General features: G+C 33.9%; 1 protein-coding gene across 1 annotated transcript; it reads right to left on the bottom strand.

Annotated features, from left to right (window-relative positions):
• Positions 1-580: 580 nt before the first annotated feature.
• Positions 581-24,880, bottom strand: LOC145596185 (uncharacterized). Its single transcript, XM_081652612.1, has 9 exons — positions 24,069-24,880; positions 22,280-22,870; positions 14,018-14,523; positions 9,109-9,289; positions 3,076-3,654; positions 2,420-2,931; positions 1,597-2,139; positions 1,167-1,289; positions 581-1,053 (listed from the first exon to the last, which is right to left on the bottom strand). Exons 1-9 carry the CDS (start codon positions 24,694-24,696, stop codon positions 976-978), a joined length of 3,741 nt encoding a protein of 1,246 aa, XP_081508738.1. The 5' UTR covers positions 24,697-24,880; the 3' UTR covers positions 581-975.
• Positions 24,881-26,707: the final 1,827 nt, after the last annotated feature.

Here is a 26,707-nt window from a genome sequence, read left to right as displayed (position 1 = left end):
AAACCATAGTTAATGACTTGATGACTATGTAATGACTTGATTAATTGACATGATGACTGTGTAATGACTTGATTACTAGACATGATGACTGTGGAATGTCTTAATAACTAGACTTTATGATTTGAACGCCTAGGATTAGTCAATTAACAAATAGACGGTTGAGATTTAATCTCTTATTGTAGTCGACCATAGTTGTCTGTAGTCGACCGTAATCGACAACTACGGTAGAATTTTTAATGATTATTGTGAAAAGATGTATATGATGAATTATTGTAATAGAGTTTAGGAAAATAAGATAATTAGGAAGATTAAGGGCCTGTTCATATTTACTGAATTAAGCTGAACTGAACTAAACTGATTGGAATTGAACTGAACTGAACTGAACTGATTGGAACTAAACTGAACTGAACTGAACTGAATTGAGCTGAAATGAATATTTTATGTGAGAGGGAAATTAAGAGCTGAACTGAACTGAACTGAACTGATTGGAATTGAACTGAACTGATTGGAGCTGAACTGAACTGAACTGAACTGAAATTAAGTAAATATGAACAGGCCCTAAGGTTAGATATTCCTATTATCTATATATATTGTAATGTGACCAAATTTTATGAATGGGAAAATACAGTAGAAAAATACGTAGAATTATTTTCCCCAATATTTAACATGGTATCAGGTTAGGTTACATCTCAATAATCTCATAGTTGAGTGAAAGAGTATTTGAACTGGTAAACATTTGAGTATAGATTCATTGCCTTATGAATCTAAACAACAAGTTTAATCAACTTTGTTAGTTTCTTCTCTCTTGTTTTCTATTTGAAGTTCTAAAAATCAAGGCGTTGTCTCTCCTATTGAGCTCTTTGCCTTTCAAATTCAACCAATTGATTAGACGTTTGCTGTTGAGATTGCTCTAAACAAAGTGAAAGCTGTGAAACAAATGAAGGTTTGTAAACACTGGAATGAAGTCGAATTTTCTCATCCTAATTTTTGAAGTCGATTACTGCTTGCTCCCTCAGTTTTAGTGTCATCTTTACTTGAAGTAAATGCATGTCCCTAAAATAAGAAATTCATCATATTCATTATCATGTAGAGCTCAACGAACTATAAATTTTTAACATCAAACATTATATTGTAAGATTTATGACTTATGGTTGCTCGATTTCTACCTCTTCAAGCAGTCGGATTTGATCTTCGTCATCTTGGCTTTCTATGGGCATTGCATGATTTCTTCTCGCAGATGAAATTGAATTATGAGGTGGTTCGCTACTTGTATACTCGGCTGAATTTCTCTGCACAAAAAATCCAATACATGTGTTATTGATCATGTTCAGTGGACAAATTTTCACAACCAACTCTTCAACCACTTCCATTTGAAACGGATAAGGTATAAATCTGATGTTTATTTTCATATAAAACAAAGTGGACTAATTTTCACCAGCATTATCTTAAATCTGTTGGTGATTAATCTAGCAAATCAAAATTTAGCATTATGGATTAATTTGATAGCTTAGAGTGAGAACATAAGCATTCACAAGTACTATTCCTTTTACTTTAAACTATATTGGATGAATATGAAATAAAAACATGAAGGCGTACCTCTGTAAACAATTGAGCTCGATCTTGTCGGTCTTCATTTGCTGTTGGGAGTAGCCTAGCAAGTACATTATGCAGAACGGTCCTATTTGCCGAAATTCCAATGAAAGAGCACATAACAAAGATGATTATGGTTGCCCATAAAGATTTATGTGATATCATAGAGTATATACCGGTCATAAAAGCCAACATCGTGCCATAAAGGGCTTGCATGAGGATAAATACACTACGATCAACCAATAGATATGACATGTCACGGTTCGAAACCATAGACCATATCTGGCAAAATAGGACTAACATGGAGGTACACATGGCATACGCATCTGCCAGCAAAAACACTAAAAATGCTGGATTATTTGCTAGAACTGCACTGCCAGTCTCATTATTAAGACCACCAGGGAGCGTAAATCCAGCTGCAAATGTGATTGTTGCTAATAAAGCCGCGACAACAGACAATGTGTTTCGCATTTGATCCAGATTTGTTCGGGGATGGATATATGTTGTTCTCAAAAATGGATTCACTTTGATTGTATTGCACATCCTTTCCTACAACAATAAGGCAATAATGATGACCTTTATTAATATAAGAAAAAGTTGTCTGGAACGAACATATACGTTAACTATTTTGTCTAGAAGGTCCTTAGTGGTTTAAACAGATTTTATAGGTTTATTTTGTTGTTTGTGGGGACCTTGAGGTCAGAATCCGGCAATAATTGACTATTTTATCCGACTTGACCTCTTACGTGACCTCAAAAAATGACCCTTAGCTACTATATATAAAAAGCTCATTTTATTTTTTTTAAAAAAAAGACTAGTAGAAACATACCCAATCTTTATCTTCTTTGACAAGTTTAGCAAGCAAAGCCATAGCATTTCTACCACGATAATCCTCAATGTTTCGCTCTACATCATCATCAAGGAGTAGTACCTTAGCTAGTAGCATATCCTTCCTCAGTATTGCTCGATGCAAAGGCGTTGCACCTTCATGATCAGTAGTATTCTTAAGTTCAGATATGGAAGGCTTCTTCAATAAGTTCATGTAGTCTTCATAAGTTTGCAATTTAATGTGGTGCAGTGGAGTGTCATTTTGTTCGCGACAAATCTTTAAAAGGTCATCTTGACAACGATCAATGAAGGCAAGTACAGCCCATGTCTCTTCTTTCTCACATGCTTTTGCCCAATTGAAGGGCTCTTTTTTGATATTAGATGGTTTCTTAAGCAAGTTTACAAGCCATGGGATGTTCGCTTCACTAGCTTCATCAAGGGCGGTTCTTCCCTTGTTGTCAGGCACATTGGTCATCCACCAAAATTTTTTTAGCAACTTTCTTCCAATTTTATCTATGTTCATGCAAATTCAAAACATAATTAATGAAAAAATTGTCAAAAATAATACAAATATGATATTCCGATCCTTAAGGTCAAATACCCCTAAGTTACTTAAAATAAGGAATCATTATGTTATTTGAATCAAACAAATCTTACCTGGGACATGTTTTAAGAGATGAAGCACCGTGGTTCCGTCGTTGCTACGCAACATTCCGAAGAAATCATTTTGAGTTCTCAAAATTTCCTCAACAACAGTTCCACATCCGGTAAGTATAGCATCATAGAGCGGGCTGTGGCCTTCATTGCTAAGAATCATACATAACTTTGAATCAAGGTTTATGAGATGCATCGCGAGCTGTTCATTTTTATGACTTATAGCTACGTGCAAAGGCGTATGTCCAACAAAATTCTTTGTCCTCCAAGGAGCGCTATCATCAATTGACATCCCTAAATCTTTTATTTCTTGTTGGTAGCCTTTTATAAGTGCCATCGCGATGTCTCTGTTTTCGGCTGTTGCTGCAATATGTAACGGAGTATCACCCTGACTTCCTTCAGCCTTGTAGATTAGATCCTTGTAGAATTTTGACCTTGCAGCAGCAAAATCCTCCTTAACAAGCAATTCAAATGGCCAAATTTTATTCAGTTGTACCCATTGGTGAAGCACGTTGTATTTCTTTTCATCTACTTTGTCCATTAAATCTGGATGCTTATCTAGGAGCAATTTTAACACTTTTTCTGCATTTATAAAGTATTGCGATCGTAAGATTAATGACAAACTACAAAAGATGTCTAATTGAGCACCCCATGATGAGAAAGAGAATGTTGAAAAGCTTGAATATATTTGAGTATACAAGAGTATATAAACTATCCTTTGTTTTTAATACTTGCTCCACTTTCCTTTTACTTCTAAATTTTATTATTTGCTCTATTATTTTAAAAAAAACTTTTAATATCAATTTTTACTATTGTTCTATCTACTAGTGGTCTCCTCAAATTATATTTTAAATTTTTTTCATATTCTCTCTCATTTATACTCACTTTTAGTTTTTCACAAAATCCAGCCAACTCCATCATATGTTACACAAATTCTCCAAATAAAAAGGTTGATGTTAGTTAATTTACAGAGGTTTTTCAGTGCGGCAGACCACATGGTGCGGCATGGGTTTCTTTTAGGGTGTTACTTGTATTCTAGGGTTACTTGTAGGTTTTACTTGTATCTTGGGGTTACTTGTAGGTTTTACTTGTATTACGGGGTTACTTGTATGAATTACTTGTATTTTGGGGTTACTTGTATGGGAACTTTTATAAGTATTACTTGTATTCTGGGAACCCCTACAACTAACCTTAGAATAAACCCCATATCATATCAAACCAGTAACACCCTACAAGTAACCCCTGACCAAAATCGGTAACACCCATGCATGTAACCCAAAAATACAAGTAACACCTACAAATAACCCCTAAAAAAACTAGTAACACCCTGCAAGTAACCCATGTCGCACCATGTAGCCAGCCGCATACAAAAATTTGTGGTTAATTTATTGCAAAATAGGTTAAAATCATCTTAAAAGTATGTTAAGTTATCATTTATACTATAAAAGTTATTATTTTTCTAACAATAAATTTTATCTTACAAATAACTTATAATGTATTAGATTAATCATATTAGTATTTATAGAATGTAATCATAAATTAAGAAATTACACATCAAAATAAAATTCAAACCAACGACAAATTAAAAATTACCTTTAAGGGGTTAAAGTTACCACTAAGCTAAAGACTACATTAGACCCGGTCTACAATAACCTATTATAGACGGAACCTTCTAGTATACCATAAGAATGTGATTATATCATACGAAACGTGATTATATTACTACAAATGTGATTATATCATCCTGAAACTGTTATGCAAATGCATCACTCAAAAAGTGGATTTTACCATTATAAAATGTATCAAATAGTAAATTACATTATTCAAAAGATGATTTTTAAATTTTATCATCCTAAAGATAATTATATAATCTCATTAAATGGTTTTAAATGAGATTATATAATTCAAAATATGACTCACAAAAAGATAATTATATCTGTAGACACGGAATTTTATAAGTGTCATACATTAAATCAAATAAATTAATTCAGGTCAAATCATGTTAATGATCCATTTCAATTATTTTTGGCGCACCCAATCAAATAAATAATCCGAATTAATCAAATACAATTTGGGTTATAAATTAAATCAAATGGACCAGGTTAAAGACTTCTAAGTCATAAAATGGGTCAGGCCCAAATCTATTAAGTCCATTTAAGGGGTTCTCTTCTCCTATAAATACACTATTCCTCTATCAGTAAAGGGGATCCAAAAATCATTATTCCAAAAGCTCATAAAACTCAAACAGAATTATCTCTGAAGTGAGTCAACAAGCACATCAAATTCATGCCTACTTTTCAGATATACTCAATTACATTTGAACGGGATTAAGATTCATAAGCCCTCGTTCAGGTGTATACAAATAAAACCCCTTGAATACAGGTTGGATTCATAAGCCCTCGTTCAGGTGTATACAAATAAAACCCCTTGAATACAGGTTGACATCATGAAACGTCACCCTGCATTCAAACTCAAGTCGACGTCATCAAACGTCACCCTACAGGTGTCACACACGTGTCATCGTCAAGCTGTGGAACAAAATCAGAGGATTTAGTTTATTTTATTTTAAACTGTTATACAGAGATTGTACCCAAAATTGATATATTAATAAAAATTCATTTGTTACTTTATTTCCCGTCCTTATTTATTTAGACTCGAAATTTGTGTAAACAAATTTTGACACGCACGGTGGGACCGAAGTTTGTTGACATCGAAATTTTGTTAATTATTATTAGGTGTCAGATATATGTTAATTAAGAGGTAACATCAAAAAATAAGATATTTATCTTCAAGATTTGGTAGAATATTTAGATAGCTATCTTGTTTGCTACTCTACGACTCTGTATATAAAGAAATCGTTGTTTCTAGGTTTAATGAGGCTCAGATGGAACAAGTCACAAAGACCCCATCTCCTCCCTACCTCCAAACATTTTAGGTATATGGTGTGGAATAAGCCGACAAGGCCACGTACTATAAACAAATATCAAACCCTAGCCCTTTGGAGAGAGGAATCAAGAGATCTACGAGAGTTGTAACCCATAAATTATCAATGAAATAATTGTTCCTGTATATTTTTCTGCCTCTTTATTTGTATATTGCAGGTTAGAAATTTTGTGGTTTATAATTTCATCTAAAAAAGTGACTATATCATCCACAATATGATTATATTATTTGAAAGTGTCAAATTTTGGGTCTACAATGATTTATTGTAGACCGGGTCCATACAAGACCGATTGTACCACTAAAATAGTTAAAGTTACCTTCAAACTAAACATCTTACAATAAAATCAATATACACCCGGCCTCACACAAGACTTATTGCATATTTTATCATTTTTTACTATTTCTCTTACTGAGATATGGAGCATGTAATAAAAAACAGATGAGAGAGTACATGAATAGAGCATTATAGATTAACAAATGAACTATGACTTAATACTATATATATAGATTAACAAATGAACTATGACTTAATACTATATATATATAGTATTATTAAATTTCAAATTGAAATTGTTAAACTACTCGAAATCAACAACCTAGATGAGAACCGATGACCCGATTTAAAAAAAAAAAAAAGAGTCGATTAAGCACATTATATGTCTTTTCATCTACTTTTCCCGATAAGGCGCTGTTCTCTTCACCTTAAAAAAACAATATTAAGTAAAAATAATTTCAGTTCAATAAAATTAATTTAAGTTCAGCAAATATAATTTTGTTTCAGTAAAAATAATTTAAGTTCAGCAAAAATAAGGTGAAGAGAAAGTGGCCTAACTCCTAATGCTTATCTAGTAGTGATTTTAATAATGTTTCAGAAGATTGACGACATATTACTAAAAAAAAATTTATACATATGGTGTATAATTAAATGCTAAAGCTACCCTCTTATAGAATACTATACATAACAACATTGTACTTTGTTAAAGTATATCGTTTCCAAATAACATATGTAAGTGATAACACGATAAAATACACCTTTTATATGTCATATTTATATGATATTTGTCGTGAATTCTTTCTACATTTAATTATTTAAGCGTTAATTTATATATATTTCGTTATTGCTCTCCTCGGGATCTTTTTCTTTGTTTTGTAGAAATAAGCTATTGTGTGAGGTGAGCTATGTATTGGAGATGTTTTCATATGACAAAGAAAAGGAAATTACACAAGGACAAACTACTCCATAACCGAGGTGTGGCATATGCCTTTCTCCACAGCCTACCCGCGGAAGCACATTATAAAAAAGGAGAAGAAGAGTGGTGTGGTAGCCCCAGTAGAGGTGCGCCACAACCAGGTTATTGTGGCCTGCTCGTGATTGGTACTTTGTACACGAAATTGGGCTTGTATGGGCTTGATTTCTCGAGAGTTTTAATTGTATTCAACTACTCTAATATTATCTTTGGCTCATTGCTTATATATTAGCTTGTTATTATTAGGGATAAGAAAGGGGTAGCCGCATGATGCAAAACTAGGAGCAGCAACTAGTTAGTTGTTCTTTAATGATTTTCTTCTTTACTTATTTTCACTTTTCTTTTATTATGTATTTCTAGTCTTATTTTCTAGGTTTAGGTTGAACCCTAGCCATGATTGATACTTGATTGGTTCTTTTAAATTCTCAATTAATTGTTTATATTGTTCATGCTTAGTTGATTGTGCTTATGCCAATACTAGATTAGGGATAATTGGTATTGTTATTATTCCATTGTCATGATTGCAACGGGAGTTGGGTTTTGATGGATTTGAATAAATCAATTAAGAGTATGAAATTCTCCACGGAAGTAGATGGAATGGATTATTAAGAAGTTAGGGTGTCGAACTTAATGTCTTTAATTACGTGATTCCACGGAAGTAGGTTTGATTGTTAATTAGGGAAGCCATTGACAACTCGGGAGAGATCTTTGGTATTTTATTTATAGGGCGTACCTTTCCTTGTGAACGTATAATGAATTGATTGGGTTAAGATTTTGTCTTGTATTGATTATGCTAGTGGTGATACTTAATTCTAGATGTTTTTATTATTTGATTTTCTTGCTTTAGTAGTATAATATTTTCAACCCTATTTTGATTGACTCGGCTTGTTTTAATTCATAGTAACCAATATTGATACTACCTTCTCTGTGGGATCGACCCTGACTTACCCTACTACATAATTAGGAGGTTTACTTAGGTATTATTTTTGGTAGGTGTACGACCGTCTATCAGTAAGTACCTCACATTATAAAAAATGGAGAGTTATATACTTTATAAGGCTAAAGGATTAATCCACTTATTGTTATATGATTTGGGGATAGAACATTTTTTAACTTGTAATAGGTAAGGACTATCCTAATTGTAGGTGTGGCCTAACCTGTATATGACATGGTAATAGAGCCTTACTCATAATTTGGGATTTTTAATGGCTTGAGTATATTGCTAGACCAAAATCATTGAATCGGATCATGTGTACCTTGAGTTAAAGGGTTCTTATATTTGAGGGAAAGTGTTGAAATATATCATTTTCAAATAACAACACGTGTAAGTTTGCTCATCTTGATAAACATTGAGATAGCAACATTATATACGGCTAAGAGGCTACTTCTCCTATTGTCATCATATATTTCGTGGGATGAAACCTCCTTAAACTTATGGAGTGAATTCTCTTTCTTGTTTATGATTGCGGCTGTGGCCAAGACATATATTTCGGATATTTGACATTTTTTCCTACCATTATTTTAGACCCATATACATATAGGAGTCCAGTTTGTACTTAATTGGTAGATTGTTTAAGAGTCTTACAGTTAGAATTTGTATTTTCTTTTATGAAGTAATGAGATTAGTTAGAATGTTAGATGCTATTAAATTTAAAGAAAAAAATACAAACGGAAAATTTCTTCTACGTCTACCTGATTTTTTTTTTTTTCCCCCCCTAACTTATTATTATATCCGAGCCAAGTTAACCAACAAATGTAAACATTATCACAAAATAAATCATTAGGCATGCATTATAATTTAATTAAAAAAAAGTTGAGAGACTAGATCAAATTAAAGTGGACAAACCTGAAGAATTAGGTGCAAAATGAAGGGGAGTGGAACCTTCATTGCCAATGAGACTATAAGAGCAAGTGGACATCAATATCATCTCAGCAACCTGGTTGCACCCATTTTTTACAGCAACGAAAAGTTCGTTGTTTCCTTTATAGTCTGGCTTGTTATGTAGCGACCTTGTTGCTGCTTCCATCTTTTGATCCATGGATTATTACATAATTTAGTTTCTATATATATGTAGATTAGATATAATCTAAATTTATATGTAAACTGTAAAAATATCAAATAACAAAAACTCATAAAGTGTGAATATTTGTGAGATTTTAAACAAAAGATCTTTTACTAACAAAGATACTTAATTATTACTTATTAGCGCTTGTTCCGTCTATTTTTTATTATTTATGCTATGACTTTTTTGGTCAACTTTTTAAAAAATTTGACTATGAAGTTCACTATTATAAAATACCAAAACTATGTGAAGGATCTTGTTAGATTCCTTGATTTTAAAATTTTCAATCATACAATGTTGAATTTGTACGTAATTAAAGATGAAAATTGGAGACCGTAGATGTAAGATTACCTGTGTTATCTCCGTTAAAATAACCCAAATGATGTAAGAAAAAAATAGACGGAGAAAATAAAGTTTAGTTTCTTTTTTTTTTTTTTTTTTTTGGCAGGGATTAATATTTAGTTTCCAATTAGTATGAATAATTAATACACAATAATCATCAAAAGTTAATAATTAATTAGATATTAATGTCCATTCCAAAAAAAATACTCCCTCCGTCCCTTTTTGATAGTCCCTTATGGACATTTTTCACGGGAATTAATAACCACAAATATGAATAGTAAAAGTGCATTGAAAAAGTAAATTGACATTGGGTATACAAAAAAATAGAGAGCGAAAGTAATAAAAGTACATGGGAAAACAAAATTTACATGGGAAATTTAAATTTTCACAAGTATTGTTGCAAATCGGAAGGAATTTTGGTAAAAAATTAATAGGGTTTTTCTACATTATAACCCTCTAACTTTCCGTTTTCTATGATGTGCCCCCTTTTTTGAGAAATCTACACTGTAACCATAAAATACATTTAGCTTCTATATGGTAACCTTGCCGTTAACTAATTCCGTTAGTGGGGCCCACTCACCACTTAATAATATTTTTTAATCGATTTGCGTGTTGGAAATGGTTTCGTTAATGGTTTTGGGGGCTATTTTATTCCTAAACGGCTTAGATTTGACAAAAAAAATAACACAAATGGCTCGTTTTGCATATTAAGAAATGTCTCGATTTGCGTGTTTACGTATTTAATACGCAAAACAAGACATTTGTGTCATTTTTTTTGTCAAATCTGAGCTCAATTTGGTTCCCTTAGGACTGAAATAGCCCCCAAAACCTTTAACGGAACCATTTCCAACACGCAAATCGATAAAAAAAATATTATTAAGTGGTGAGTGTACTCCACTAACGGAATTTGTTAACGGCAAGGTTACCGTATAGAAGCTAAATGTTTTTTGAGGTTACAGTGTAGATTTCTCAAAAAGGGGGGCACATCGTAGAAAACGAAAAGTTAGAGGGTTATAATGTAGAAAAACCCAAATTAATATTAATGGTTGTTGGAAAAATCAAAAGGGCGAACATTTTGGGACTAAAATTTACTCATAAAGGACTATCAAAAAGGGACAGAGGTAGTTTTTAGATATTAATGTATTTCAATGCAAATTATTTACTTCATAATTCATATGGTTATTTATTAATTAGTAGTTGAAACTTTATAATCGATATTATCGAAATGATATAAAATAATATGATGATTACTCCATATATTATTTCCATTTTGTTTATCTCATTTGCAGGTTTGTACAATTTTCAACAGCACATACCTTACAAGTGTATGAGCTTATCATTTCCAACAACGCATTATTTTGAGTTCATTTAAATATTTATTTGAGTATTAAGATGCCAGACTGCATATCTATAGTCTAAAATTGTGAGAGTGAGGGATAGCTCAAGTAGTTAGAGCTTTTCTCTCGGTTTCAAGAGATCTTGGGATCGATTCTCACCACCGTCCTTGTGGCTTTCTAAACACCAAAAAAATTTCAACTTTTGTAATTAAAATTTGGCTGTTAATTTGGGACTATTCTTATGTATGGTTGTGCTACTAAAGCAACCAACCTTAAATTCCTGTAGTACTTTTGCTAAAATTACTAACTTTAAACTCTTGTAGTATTATTAATGACTTAATGATGTATTTTCTCCGTTTTTTTTATACCTGCAACAGTTTGACTTTTACACTATTCATATACTCCACTTTGACTAGCTTTGATGATTTATGGCTAAGAAAAAAAATATAGTCATGTGGGATCTCGTTAGATTCGTCTCGGTTTATACTATTTTAATATTTAACATTTATAATTTTTACATATTGATAATTAAAGATATAAAGGATTGAAAAATGCATCGACAAGCGTGAAAAGAGAAGTGTTTCAAATATAAAAAAAAGAAGTATGCCTTTTTAATTTTTAAATTGAGTATTATAGTTTATTACATACTATATGAGTAAAATGTTACACAAGTAACCCGTTTAATAAGCGGGTTAGGTTTGGGTCAAGGGTTTTCAACCTGTTTAATAAATGGGTTAGGTTTAATTTGGGTCAAGGGTTTATCAACCCGTTTAACATCGACACGAACACGAACGCGACACGACACGACCCGTTTGACAAAAATACCCCCTTTTTTAAATTAAGTTTTGGACATTATTTGTAATAGGCAATGCTAGTGCCCGTTACAAATAGTTAGCCATTTGAAACGGGAAATGCTGGTGTCTGTTACAAATACATGAATATTTGTGACGTGTAATTCTAGTACCCCAACACATATAAACTATAGTCATGTATTTGTAACAAGCAGCAGGTCATACCGTTACAAATGATTGGAGTATTTGTAACCCCTACACATGTAACGCACATTGCCCGTTACACAAAGTCTCTTTTTGCCCGTTACAATTAGGCTCTTTCTCCACTAGTGGAGTTTGTTAACTAAACTTGGTTTGTTAGTAAGGGAATGATCATTATTTCAAAATTTGAGGTTTATTTATATCTCACAATAAATACGCAAATTGCACATAATCTAAAACGAATTTAGTATTTGAAAAAAATATAGTGATGTGAATTACTGTTGAATTCGTCTTGTATAATCTTTGAATATCAACTTCTTACAATATATAATTTTTAATAATTAAACATATTATTGGCCAAAGTTCTACATTAGCATACGTGTTCATTCAAATTGAGACAGTGCTTACAAGATATACTCACTCCATTATTTTTTAAATTGTTATACTTATCAAATGTCGCTATTTATTTATTTTTTATTATTTTTATTATTTTATTATAATGTTACACTTTCGATCCTCTTATGGAAAAACTACATTTTGATATTACATATTTCTCCTTCTTGATCCCTACCCAAATTTACTACTACTTAATAATGTTAGAAGTTTCCTCTAGGGTTTCTCACTTACTATTGCTAGTTTTTTTCCAGCTTTTTTTTTTTAATTTTTATTTTTTTTAAAAGGTTTTCCTTTGCTCTTCTCTCTATTCTCTCTTTCACTTTCATCTTTTTTTTTTCTTCTTCTTTTAGTCTTAGTTGTGAATTTTTATAGGGGCTTCTATACAGAGACAGATCATTTAAGGAGCGGGCTGGGGTCTGGTCCCCCTCAAACTTTCAGCAGAAAATTGTTACTATCCAGTAAATTATACTACGTATAAAGAGACCCAAAAGTCATAGTTGTCCAACTAATACACTACTTGCTAGCTAGAGCTCAAGCTCCAAAGTCACCTTCTTGGGATAACTCTATTTTGTGCACAATCTCCAATACACATGTGGGGTTTATTTGATGACATATTTATACTATGACAAATGTTTTTTCTTCTATTTTTTTAATGTCTATTTTAATTTCTTTTAATTTTTATGGGCATATTTTTTTAGAATTTTTACTGCTGTATAAACTAGAAAGTAGTATGTTATTTTATTTTTTGTTTTATTTGTGCAACGAGTTAGAAAATGTATGAATTAGCTATTAGGGTACGGAGTATGAAATTAGTATAAATATTATGAAATACTATTTTTCTTTAAAAAAAAAAAAAAAGGAATTTTCATGAAATGAAATTAGTCTTTGCATTTACAACGTATTAGGATTAGTAGTGAAAGTTTTAATATGAAGTATTTTGTTGCATATATATTATGGCCACTATGACATGGCTTATGATTTTATGAATTGAATATTTAATTTGGCCTCCAAAAGAAATATTATCAAGATCCGCCACTGCTTCCATAAGTGTTTTTACTGGTGGTATGCCCCAAATTTTTTTTATTACTATTAATAAATGGATCCCATCATTAAGATGTTGGTTATTCTATTATGCTTAATTTCTTTATTTGTTCGGTTGTCGAGAATTGAAATTTTAAGGTTTCATAATCTTCGGAAGAATAAAGAAGACCATATGAGTACTCCACTCAAACAACTATTCATCTGTGGATTTCAAATCAAATTAGTGCTAATAACTCACATATTGTATTGTTTCGGATGAGTTTATTTTTTTATTAAGGCAATCATTGATTGAATCTGCGATGTAATTAAATAAATTCTAAAGTGATTTATAGATGTATAAAGTGATTTATATTTATGTTGGAATTTAAGATTTCCAAGGAGTTATTTGTAAGTCTTATTTGACTATCTTTTATTAATGAAAAATCCCTTAACTTCTTGTTAAAAAACAGACTTTCTTATTTACTTCATGCCAATCAAATTAAGTGCAACACCTAAAAAATTAGGAAGCAGTAGATAGAGTAGAGCATGAATATAGCACATCAAAAAAAAAAAAAAAAAAAAAAAAAAGATTTGAATGAACATACCCAATCGGTGTTTTCCTCGTAAAGCTTAGCAAGCAAATCCATCGCAGTTTTACCACGACAATCCCGTATGTTATGTTCAACACCATTATCGAGTAGGGCCGTAACAAAATTCAAGTCCTTCCTCTCTAGGGCACGATGCAATGGCGTTGCACCCTCATAATCAGTTATATTCTTAAGTTCCTCAATAGATGGCTTCTTTAACAAATCGAAGTACTCATCATAAGAATACAATTTGATGTGGTGCATAGGAGTGTCATTCAGTTCATGGCAAACCTCATGAAGGTATTTGCATTTATCAATGAAGTCAAGTACAAAGTGTGTCTCATCTTTCTCACATTTGGTCTCCCAATCAAAGGATTTTCTTTGTATCAAAGAAGGTTTCTCTAGTAAATTTATGAGCCATGATATATTCTTTTTCCTAGCAGCATCAAGGGCGGTTATTCCATCATCGTTGGTGAAGTCGATCATCCACCAATATTTCTCAAGCAATTGTTTGCCTACATCCTCTTTATTCACAAATAAACATAATAACATAACGTTAGTATCCAATACAGAGTTGTATGAAAATTCATTGTAAGGATATCAAAGTACTAAAATCCATTAATATAACTTGCTGAAATTGATTTTAAATTTACTTATTCCTTAATATATTTCTTCGTCGAAGTTACTTATTAAAGATATAGGGTGGTGCTTGGTTGTCGAAACCGGTGATATGGTGGATTCAAGAAGGAGGTCGAAAGAGCGAGCAAGTGAGGTAAATTTTTTTAATATATTAAGGAAAATTTGTTAATTACTACCTCAAAAAAGGGGTCTTTGTGAATTACTACCCCTAAAAAAAAAAGTTGTTAATTACTACCTTAAAACTGATTAATTCTAGCAACTACTACCTTTTTTACTAATCAGCCTACTTAAGCTCTTAATGATATTATTTTTGATCTAATTTCTAATTAGTAGCTCTTAAACCTTAATTAATTAGGTAAACCCTAGCACCACCTTCCCACCACCATTGCACCACCTCCGGCGGCACCCTTTTGGCCCCTTAACACCTCCGACAACTCCTCCACCATGAAACCCACTCCCCGCGCTCAATCCCCCACCACGAAACCCACTCTCATGTTCCCCCACCACAAGATCCACCTTCATCCTGTTCCCCCACCACTATTTCCACCTTTATTCTGCTACCCCGACACACAATTCCCACCCCCTTACCTTCCATCACCACAAAACCCATCCTCCTCTCATTCCCCACAGCGAAACAAAGCCCTATTACGTGGCTGGCTATTTTCGGTGGCTAGAAGAAGGGAGGGGTGGTATTCGGGGTTGAGGAAAGGTAAGGAGATGGGTTTTAAGGGTTGGGGCAAAGGGAGGGGAGGTAATTGCGATGGATTTCGCGGTGGAAGTGAGTTTTGTGGTGGATGACCATGAGGGGGTGGATTTCGTGGTGGAGGAGCTGCCGAAGGTGGTAAAGGAGGGCTGTCAGAGGTGGTGGGTAGGCGGTGCAAGGGCTTATCTAATTAATTAAGGTTTAAAAGCTATTAATTAAAATTTAGACGAATAATGATGTCATTAAGAGTTTAAGTAGGCTGATTAAGAAAAAAGGTAGTAATTACTAGAATTAATCTGTTTTAGGGGTAGTAATTAACAACTTTTTTTTTAGGGGTAGTAATTCACAAAGGCCCCCTTTTAGAGGTAGTAATTAACAAATTTGAAGATATAATGGTAAAAGTTTTTTAATTGAGATGATTAATCTATTAGATATTACTAAAACAAAAAATTTGACATCTTTAACGACACTTGTCGACGTCTTTTGACATTATCATTTTTTTTCTATTTTTCCTTCTAAGTTTCAAAACCAAAATAATTGCAGTATTTCTTTAAAATTAATCAATGAGATTATGATGACACTTTTTTTAATAAAGAATATAATATTGAGAGTTATTTTAAACAAATAACAGATATTAAATCATTGCAACACATAGAACTAAACTAGTAAGTTATTATAACAATTAATTATTTTTCTAATCTATTCATTTAGAGGTTCTCAACAATACCTATCAACAAGACTTCATTTTCTCATATGGATAGCAGTAAAGTAAAAAATTAGAAATTTTGACATTTGCTACCACTAAATACACCATGGTTCACATTTACTACATGTTAATTTTTTTTTTATACTTTACTACCCCCTGAAACATAGTTTGTTAAAAATCACTACCACATGCTTATTCTATTACTGCGTCCGTTAGTGGGGTCCACTCCACCGTTCAGCCACCCCTCCAGTCACTGCTACCTTCTAGCCACCTTCAAGCCATCATAATCGACCCAGGCCATCTCCTCGTTCCTCACACTGAAATTGCCCCCCCACCCCGTTCCCTCCATCGGAATCGACCCCCTTGCCTTCCCCTACCCAACTAGTCTCTTTCTCTCTACTCTAAATCTCCATTTTTCTCAACAACTTGTCTCATTCTCTCTCCTCTAAATCTCCATTTATCTCAACATCCATTTGATTTCAACTCCGGCAAGCAAAACTAGCAGCAACGTCGCCGTCGCCGTCGTGACTATGGTGGTTTTGCGGCAGAAGGGAATCAACACGTGGTTGTTTTCTTGGGTTTCATGGATGTGCTTTTCATGGGTTTGTGGGTGGTCTAGATTTAAGGGTTTCAGTGGGATAATGGGTGGTTTGGGAGATTTTCATAGGTTTGTGGGTGGTGGTGGTCTGGGTTTGGTGGTTTCGGTGGGTGGTGGTGGTCTGGGTTTGGTGGTTTCGGTGGGTGGTGGTGGTGGTTGGGGTTTTGTTGAAGCTTAAAGGTTTTGATGATGAGGAACTTAAACTAAAGCAAACTCAACTAATAAAGGTTTTCAAGTGTTTTATTAGTTTAGGTGAAGTTGATCATGGTGATGGAAGAAGTAACTAGAACTAATAAGACATGAAGAGATCTTTATTCAAAAGGTTAAACAAAGTAGAAGAAGTATTCTCTAACAAGAACTAAGTTCTCTAACAAGAATTGAGTTCCTTAACAGGAACGTTCCCTAACAGGAACTTGAAGTTAGCAACCTGAGGTCCTTGGAGGAACTTAGTCTGCGTGGAGCTCAAGTAACCTACCTGTACAAAAGCGCGGCGAAGCAATTTAATTTAGTTAAGGTTTTTATCTTCTAGATTATTGTAAATATGTTAAGTAGGTTGATGCACGAGATTTATTAGAAGCGTGGCAAGTTTACTTGGTAAATAAATTATATGGAAAATATAAAAGATAGATTTTACAAAAGATTTTCTTGAATGTTAAAATCGGGTTGTTAAAAAGATATGATTCTTTTTAACAAATATCTTTCTATCTTATTTTCCGGAAAAGATTTTCTTCAAAATTGATTTACACAAAACCGTGTTTAAAGATAAGTGAACTTAACTTATTTATCTTTTAGAAAACCTACTTGCTATACAAGTCATACTTGTATAAATAGTAGAGAGCAAAATGGTTTAAGGTTTTTGTGAGTTTATGCGTGGAGAAATCTCAAAGCTTTAATTGAGTAAGTTTACCAAGCTTCTAAGTCATATTAGTTTCGGATTTCGTGCATAGCTTGTCTGTCATACTAGGTGCCATACATTTGTATTGGTTGGGTTATTTAGGTGAGTTTGTTATTTTATATTGCATACAGATTGTGTAAGCTTCTAGTGTGAAGCTGAGAGTTTTGTACTTAGGTGGTACAAGTAGTTTTGTACTTTGGCAGTACGAGTGAATCTAAGTGTGGTACGTATACTTAGATTGGGTAGGATAGGGTCCTATCAAGTAGCAAGCCCAGTGAGGAACTTGTGAGTAAAGGTCCGTGCATAATAGGTTGTAACTTGGTGTTTACCCTATTATAGTGAAGTGTGTTGTGTTTCAAATCCCTAAGGTAGGGTCGAGGTTTTACTTCCAGTTGGGCCCTGGAAGGTTTCCTCGTAAAATCTGTGTGTCTTTGCAAGTTCCTATATGTATTGTTCTATTATTCCGCAAAAGTAGTCAATAGGAACTCCATACAATTCACCCCCCTCTTGTATTAATCGTCTGAACTAACAGGTTTATAGGTTTTAGTGGTTTCGTGGGTGGTGGTGTTCTGGGTATAGGGCTTTCGGTGGTGGTGGTCTGGGTTTGGGGGTACGGTGGTGTCGGTGGTGGTGGTATGGGGCATCGCCAGGTTTGGGGGTTACGGTGGTGTCGGTGGTGGTCTAGGGGTTCGTCGGCGTCAGGGGAACTTTTGGGCGCCGACAAAGGGAGGGGAGAAGGTGGTTGTTCGGTGGTTTCGGTGGCTGGGGATTTTTGTCTTTTAAGTCTTTTTTTTAAAAAAAAAAAATTAAATTATTATTTAATGAAATATTGGGCCCCACTTAACGGAATCTTAACGAAATATGTTTAGTGGTAGTGATTTTTAACAAACTCTGTTTTAGGTGGTAGTAAAGTAAAAATAAATAAATAAATAAATAAACAGGTTACAAATGTAAAATACGGTGTTTTTAGTAGTAGACTGATAGCAAATGTCAAAATTTCCTAAAAATTTTTTGCTTCGAAAAATATGGGAGTAATTCTCTTACACTCTATCTCTTTCTTACTAAAAAGCAAAAGTACCCACCCAAGTGATTCTATGTGAAAAAAAAAATAAAAAATGTTTCCCTTGATGTTTGTTGCTAGACTTGCTACACACCTTTTTTTTAAATATATTATATTTTCAACTTTACCCACTTGCACACATAATATTCAGTTTAAATCACTGGCTTAATACTCATTGTATATGTAAATGATTCACTTGATCGAAAAACGAAGGTAATAACAACACAACAAAAGCATTTAAATTCAATTAGATAGCAACGTGTACCATTGAGGTATATTGACAAGAGAAGTTATAAGCTTAGAATTTCTGAAATTAGTTTATTATGGTCCTTGTGGGAATTTCTGAAATCAGTTTATGGTCCTTGTGGATAAAATTCCTGGAGAAATGTGTTAAATACGTGTCTAGGCCATACCCATCAGGGGAGAGTGCAAGTCCATCACTTTACAAGACTAAGGAGGTTCCACTTCAAAACCATATGGCAATGAGGGGAGTAGGCCCTTAGCCTTATATTGTGGTGGTAACTATTGAATTCTTTCAATGTGGGATTCTATTATTACTACTAAACTCTCCCTTTAGTGTTTTAGTATGGGACAAGAGAATGCTCACATGTTGGTTGTTCCTGGGCTCAACACTCCCCCTTACATGTGAGTTGTCCATAATTTTTGGCCCAGTATACCCTAGCCATTAAGGTCCCAATCGTGAGATCGTGGGCCTGACTCTGGTACATATTAATTACGGGTTTGGGCCGTACCCGTCACGGGAGAATGCAAGTCCAACACTTTACATGACCAAGTTGTCACTCAAATAAGATTTGAATGTTGCAATTGCAGAAGAATCATTGCCAGATATTATTAACTCATCAACATATACCAGAACACTAAGTTGAATAGACTTAGTTTGCAATGTAAAAAGAGAGTAATGAGAGTACGATTGCAAAAATCTGTACCTTTTCAGAGATGTGATTTGCATATTACAGGTTGGTGTGATTTGAATTGGGCTAGTTGTCCTTTGACGAGACGATCTATTTCTGGTTGGTTGGTTGGTGTTTCTTGGTGCTTCCCCTGTATCTTGGAAGACTAAGAAGCAGGACACTGTGGCTAAGTCTTCTACAGAGGCCGAATTTCGTTCAATGTCTAAAATCACTGACGAGTTGAAGTGGTCAAAGGCTCTACTTCTGAGTTTGGGAGTCTCGCATGCCCACGCAATGAGTTTGAATTGTGATAGTCAATCTACATTGCATATTGCGCAGAATTTTGTCTTCCATCACTACTAGAAATAAGCCCATTTCCGACGGAAAAATTCCGTTGAAAACACCTTGAAATCCGTCGGAAAAGGTGTTTCCGACGGAAATCCGTCGAAAATGGTTGTCGGAAAACCGTTCGTAGGAAAACTGACCTTTTCCGACGGAATTTCCGTCGGAAACACTATTCCGACGGAAATTACGACGGAAATTACCGTCGTGAGACATGTTCCTGCACAGGAAAAGTCCGTCGGAAATTCCGTCGTAAAACATTTTTAAGAAATTAAAAAAAATACACCGTGCCACCACCGGCACGGCGTATCACCACCTCCAACCACCCAAAACACCCCTGTCAACCCCAAACACGCACCACCCCCACCCATACCCAGATCCACATCACCACCACCCATACCCAGATCCACCACCACAACCACCCTAACCTATCACCAGCACCACCACCACCTTACCCTCACCCTAACCTATCACCCACACCAGCCCCCACACCACCGACACCAACACAAGCCCCTTCCCACCTTCAAACACCACCACCGACACCCACACCACCGACACCAACACACTCACACCACCGACACCCACACCACCGACACCCAGATCCAAACTCCCCAAACCCATACCCGACCTAAAACACCCAAACACCTGACCCAGACCTAAACGAACCTTCTCTCACCACCCAAAACCTAGCCCTAACCCTTAGCCTTGGCGGCACCCACCACCAACGAGCCACCAGAACCACCAACGAGCCACCAGAACCACCAAATTTAAAAAAAAAAAAAACAAACAAAAGAAAGAACATTAAAAACATCTAATCATACCTTTAATTATGAAATTAGCTTCGAATTTCACCAAATTTAGGTTAATAAGGCTTAATTCGACAATTAAAACTCTAGATCTAGAGTTTTGATTGTCGAATTTAACCTTAAAAACCGTATAAAATGAAGGTGGAGGCGCTTAAACCTTTGTTTTCTTCGTGAGGAGAGAGAAAGGGCGAAATTTGTTGGTGTTGATGGTTGTTCGTGGTTGATGTTGGTGTTGTTCGTTGTTGATGTTGATGTTGTTCGTGGTGTTGTTGTTGGTGTTGTGCGTGGGAGGTAAAGAGGGGAAAGAAGAGGAGAGAGAAGGGGGAAGGAGAAGACGAACAGGGGAAGGAGAACAGCGAAGAGGGAGAGAGGAAGGAGAAGAGAAGAGGAGAGAGGAAGGAGAAGAGGAAAGAGAAAGTGAAGGGTGAAAAAATTAAGAAGTGGAGGCGGAAGGAGAGGAAGGTGTTATTAGGGTTTTAAAAAATTTTTTTTTTTTTTTAATTTGTTCCGACGGAAAATTCCGTCGGAAAGTTCCGACGGATTAAAAATCCGTCGGAAATTGTACTTTCTGACGGAAATTCCGTCGGAAAAGTCATATATTCCGACGGATTTATTTTCCGTCGGAAATTTCCGACAGATTTCCGACAGAATTATTTAATTCGTCGGAAATATCCGACGGGAAAAAAATCCGTCGGAAATTTCGTTTTTTCCGACGGAATAATGGGTCCGTCGGAAGCAGTCCGTCGGTATTAAGCTGTTTTCTTGTAGTGCATGAGCGTACTAAACACATTGAGGTTGATTGTTATTATGTCCGCAATGCGATTTAGGACGGTGTTATTAGTCCATCTTATGTAAAGACAAATTATCAACTAGCGGATATATTCACCAAGGCTTTGAGTAAAAGCCAATTAATTACTAATTGATAAGTTGGGCATTTGTGATTTGCATGATCCAACTTGAGGGGGGGTGTTAGGACCTATATTTAGTGTGTATATTGTATAGCTAACGGGCCTACCTTATACTCTAATGAAACTATGGAAAATCATTTCGTGACAAAATGGGTCATCAATTTGTTGACAAACATAGTCACCTTCGTTAAAATTGATGTGATAAGGTTATTACTTTAATAAAAGAAAAAAAAAAAGTAAATTGATGTGATAGAGATTGAGGACTATTAGAGGAGTTAAAATTTAAAAAGTAAAAGAGAGCTAGTGGAGGCATTAGTCGGTAAAGATATATTATTAAAGGAAAACTTTTCTATACACCCGGTTTTCAGTAATTTAATGTACATCGGGTGCACTTTTATCGAATTTAGTGTCATTTTTGTCAAATTTAGTGTTACTTTTGTCAAATTTATCAATGAAGCATAAATAACTCTTATATATGTTGAGTAACTTTTGTGCGTTTTAGTATAACTTTTGCGCATTTTATTGTCACTTTATAACGGATGTTCAATAATTTACTGAACATCTATTTTAATTAAAAGTTTGTGTTTATTACTAAATTACAAGGGACTTTCGAACAAGAAAATGTAGCTATTAAAAAAGAACATACGAAAATAGTAAGTGTAGGTGTTAAAAAAAACGGAGAGACTAATAAAACTGTTAAAAACAAATTTACCTGAGATATTATGCAAGTAATGAAGTACTGTAGATCCATCAAAAGCGCGCAACATGCTGAAATTAATATGGTGATTACTCAAAATTTCTTCAACAAATTTAGCACATCCCTTTCGTACCGCAGTAAGCAAAGGACTCTGGCCTTCCTTGTTAAATATTTGATATAATGTTGAGTCGACTGATAACATATACAATGCAAATTCCTCATTTTTGAAACGTAAAGCCATTTGCAAAGGCGTATATCCACAACTGTTCTTTATTCTCCAAGGAGGACAACGATCACATGTATCCCCTGCTTCTTTAATTGTTTTTTGATAGCCTTTAACAATCGCTTTTCCGACCTCATTTTTTAAAACTTGGGCCGCAACATGTAATGGAGTGTTATTCTTGTACCAAATTTGATCTGTCGTCTTGTAGATAAAATCCGTGAATACTTTGGTTCTCACTTCTGAAAACTCCCTCTCTAAAAGAATTTCAACTGGCCAAACATCATTTCTTATTTCCACCCATTTGTTAAGCATGTTGTATCCTTGACTATTCACTTTGTCCACTAGCTCTGGATGCTTCTTTAGCAGCAATCTTAAAACATTTTCTGCAGTCAGACAACAAAATGACCTGAGTGCATATGTATATCATATGAATTGTACCTAGGGTGACTTGTACCACAATTCATAGTTGGTTGTGTGCCAGTTCTAGTAAAAGTTTGGGGTTTTGGGTGCACGGAAAGATGGCACTTGGTTGGGCCGACTTAATGCCTGGCACGACGTTGCATACAAAAAAGCAATGTACGACGCATATAGCTACATGGTGTAGGCCCGGCCCAACACGTTACACGTGGCCTGCAAGAACGGCATTGCTAGCGCGTGGACCTGGGCCATGCATAGACCAACCTTTTGAAAGTTTAGGCTCATGATAGCACTACACATAACTAGTGTCCTAGGCCTCACTAACCTCAAAGCATGTGGGCTCAGTCCACCATGGCCCAGAACCATCTTTCACGTGCACCTAAGATGTAAGCTAGTTTAGAGTTTTGAGACAAATTTTACTTTAGAAAATAAAAATACAAATGGAATACTTTTAAAATTAATTAGAGTATTGATTTTTAAACCATATTTACATAAGTAAGTTCGTTGTGTATAATATATGCAATAATTATGTACAACCTTCATCATTTTTTTTACGTATCACAATCTTACTTATAAATTTATTATATGCTCGACTTTGACTCACATTAACAATTTATAGCTAATTAAAAATATAGTTATGTAAGATATTATTTGATTTTTTTGGAGTAATACTACTTTAACATCAATTGTTAATTCTCCTTCTATTTCATAATAATCCTACCACTTTTCTTTTTCATCCTTTTCGTTATAATTGTAACCATTCCTTATTTGACAAAGACCCACCATTATTTTATAATTTCTCTCTTAAACCAACCCCACCTACGCTACCTTTTTTTTTTTATTATTATTATTATTATTAATTATCTCTTTTATTAACAACTAAATACGTCTCTACTAACTAAACTTTTATATTATAAAATTCTTTTGGTGATCCCCATCCTATAATTTTTCTAAAACTTTATTCCCTCCCTACCATTGTGATCATATTATTACTAACGGAAGAAGTAATTTTTACCTGTTAAGGGCTAAAGATACGCATTGATAACGAGAATAAATAAATAAATAATTAAAAATAATAATAATAATAATAACAAAAGTGTATCATCCAAATAAAAAAGAAAGAACATAGATCAATATACGAAGTATAATAATCTGGGAACAAACCTGAAGAATTAGGTGCAAAATGAAGTGGAGTTGAACCACCTTCCCCACTAAGACTATAAGAGAAGGATGACATCAATATCTCTTCAGCAACCTCATTGCACCCTTTTTGGACTGCAAGGAAGAGTGGGCTGTTTCCACGTTTGGTTAGCATGTTACAAAGCAACTCCATATCCATTGACATTATCTCCATTGCACTTTCCTCGTTACCCTTTTCCAAGGCCAAGTGCAACGGTGTAGATTTACAATGATAAGTAATTGCTGACCAGGGTTTAAGAATAGATGGATCTGAATGTGATTTGTAGACGACTAGGATTAGCTTCACCATTTCAACACTATCACTGCTCGAGTAAGTCGCATGATGAAGAGGATTCCAATTGTAGATGTCCCCTTTAGACAGGAGAAATTGTTTTTGTTGGATAGTAATCGGTAATATTTCCAAGGCTACTCTCACAAACTCCACTTTTCTATTCGCAACTGCAAGATGGAATATATTCATTTGGTCATATGGTGGACGTGGTGGTTGTGAGGAAGTGGACGTGAGGAAGTAATCTGGTGGTTGTGAGGCAACAGCTTTTCTCAGGAACTCTACGTCTCCTGACTCTGCTGCTGCTTCTAGCTTTGGATCCATGGATTAATTGTTTACACCTTACTATAAAAATTGAAATATTTAAGTATTGCAAACTTTCTCTCGCGTTGTGCCTTACAACATATTAATCTTTAGCCTTGATCTTATTCATGGATTATTTTTACTTTTATGATACATTTTAAAATATATTTGTAAGTTGGTAATAAGTGTGGTCTTTATTTAAGGAGGCTTTTTTTTTTTTTTTTTTTTTTTTTTTTTTTTTTTTTTTTGGAGGGAATTTAAGGAGTTTAGTATACAAACCTCATTGCATGCATTTTTTATTAATCCGGACATGAAATAAAGATTATGAATGTGACACATCAACATTTTAATAAATATAAAGTAAATAAATAATAATAATAATAATAATAATAATAATAATAATACTTTCTCCGTTCTTTTTTACTTGATCCACTTTGACTTTTACATTATTCACCACCCCTCCTTTAACCGTCTTTTGTAAATAATATGTAAGGAAAAATATATTAATGTATGATCTTTTTGGATTCGTCTCATTAATACTATCATAATATATAACTTAAATAATTTTTTACTTATGAAGAACTTAAGTTATTGAACGTTAAAGTTTTGCATTGACAAGCGTGGTTTAAGAAACAAGTCAAGTAAAAAAGAAAAGAGGAAGTAATTGTTATCCCCCAAAAAAAATATACTTCCTCCGTTAATGGTTATTTGCAACAAAGGAATATTTTATATCTCACAAATAATACCCCTTTGTTACAAATAACAATTAACGGAGGAAGTAGATATTTGTTTTATAAGGTAAAGTAACGATAGATTTCCAAAAAAAAAAAAAAAAAAAAAGGGGTAAAGTAACGATAAGGTACGAGTGGATGAGTTTTGTCAAAAAAAAGGTACGAGTGGATGAAGTTTTGTAAGAATTAATAATTGATCCCTTTGGATTGGATGGTACATGTATATAATTAATGGATGGAAGACTCTTTCGGTCTTTCCCTATCATTCTTTGAACTGTGGCCGTGCAGGTCTTGTAAAATTGAAAGTGTGAAAATTGAGTTTTACTGTAGAATTTTCAGCATGAATGATGGAAGATTCACGTGGATGACAGAATTTGGAAAACGTATGTATGTAGATGACGTACTGTGTATATTAATTGAATGTACTACTTAAATGAGTAGTTGACTGGATGGTGAAATGCTGTCCACTATGTAAATTACTCCCTCTATTTCCGAAAAAGGACCCATTTGATCTAATTTTAGTCCCCAGAAATAATGATCCATTTGCAATAAAACATCCACTAAGGACCTATTCTCATTGGCTGAACTGAATTGAATTGAACTGAACTGAAATGAATATTTTATAAGAGAAGGAAATTAGGAGCTGAACTGAACTGAACTGAGCTGAGATGAGCTAAACTAAACAGAGCTGAGATGAATTTCAACGTAAAAGAACAGGCCCTAATTTGCAACAATATATTTGTTCAAAATTAGCTTCCCCATATAAAAATTTGATTTTCCATGTAATTTATTACTTTCTCTCTCTAGTTTTTTACAAACTCCATGTAAATTTTTTTTTTTCAGTATCCTTTTACTTCTTTTTATTTAACTTTCATAATACTCGTGTAATCAACCTAAATGGGTCGTTCTTTTGGGGACGGAAGTAGTAATTGAATGTAATGCGTATTAAATGCTAGTTGACTGGTTGGTGGTTTATAGACCCTTGATAAGAGTCTGTCATCATTTATGGGTAAATACTAATCTATCTATCTATCTATCTATATTCTATACTATATAGTACTCGTACTAAAGTAGTCACTGGAGGGACACTTGTTATGATTTTGTGAAAAAATTTCCCTCCAAAATGTAAATGAAATTTATTATAATAAATTTATTGTAACACGTTTTTTTAAAGGATAGACACTAATAAATTCAAATTTTTTTAAAAAAAGTGTTACGAAAGTCATTTATTTTCAATTAACTATTATTTTTATTAAATCATAATTTATAGATTCATGCATTGAACGAGGACAAAACTAGTA

The sequence above is a fragment of the Chenopodium album genome, chromosome 19 (genome assembly GCF_948465745.1).
Source record: "Chenopodium album chromosome 19, dcCheAlbu1.1, whole genome shotgun sequence".
Taxonomy (NCBI): domain Eukaryota; kingdom Viridiplantae; phylum Streptophyta; class Magnoliopsida; order Caryophyllales; family Amaranthaceae; genus Chenopodium; species Chenopodium album.
The sequence above is the reverse complement of the archived record's forward strand: the minus strand, read 5'-3'. Positions and strand labels throughout refer to the sequence as shown.

Bases quoted from the DNA above. Each gene is read 5' to 3' on its own strand.
- LOC145596185 (XM_081652612.1), bottom strand. From the start codon at position 24,696: ATGGATCCAAAGCTAGAAGCAGCAGCAGAGTCAGGAGACGTAGAGTTC. The intron at 14,524-22,279 runs GTAAATTTGTTT...TTGTGAATAAAG, and splicing joins TTACTTGCATAATATCTCAG to AGGATGTAGGCAAACAATTG. The intron at 9,290-14,017 runs GTATGTTCATTC...ATGGATCAAAAG, and splicing joins ACGAGGAAAACACCGATTGG to ATGGAAGCAGCAACAAGGTC.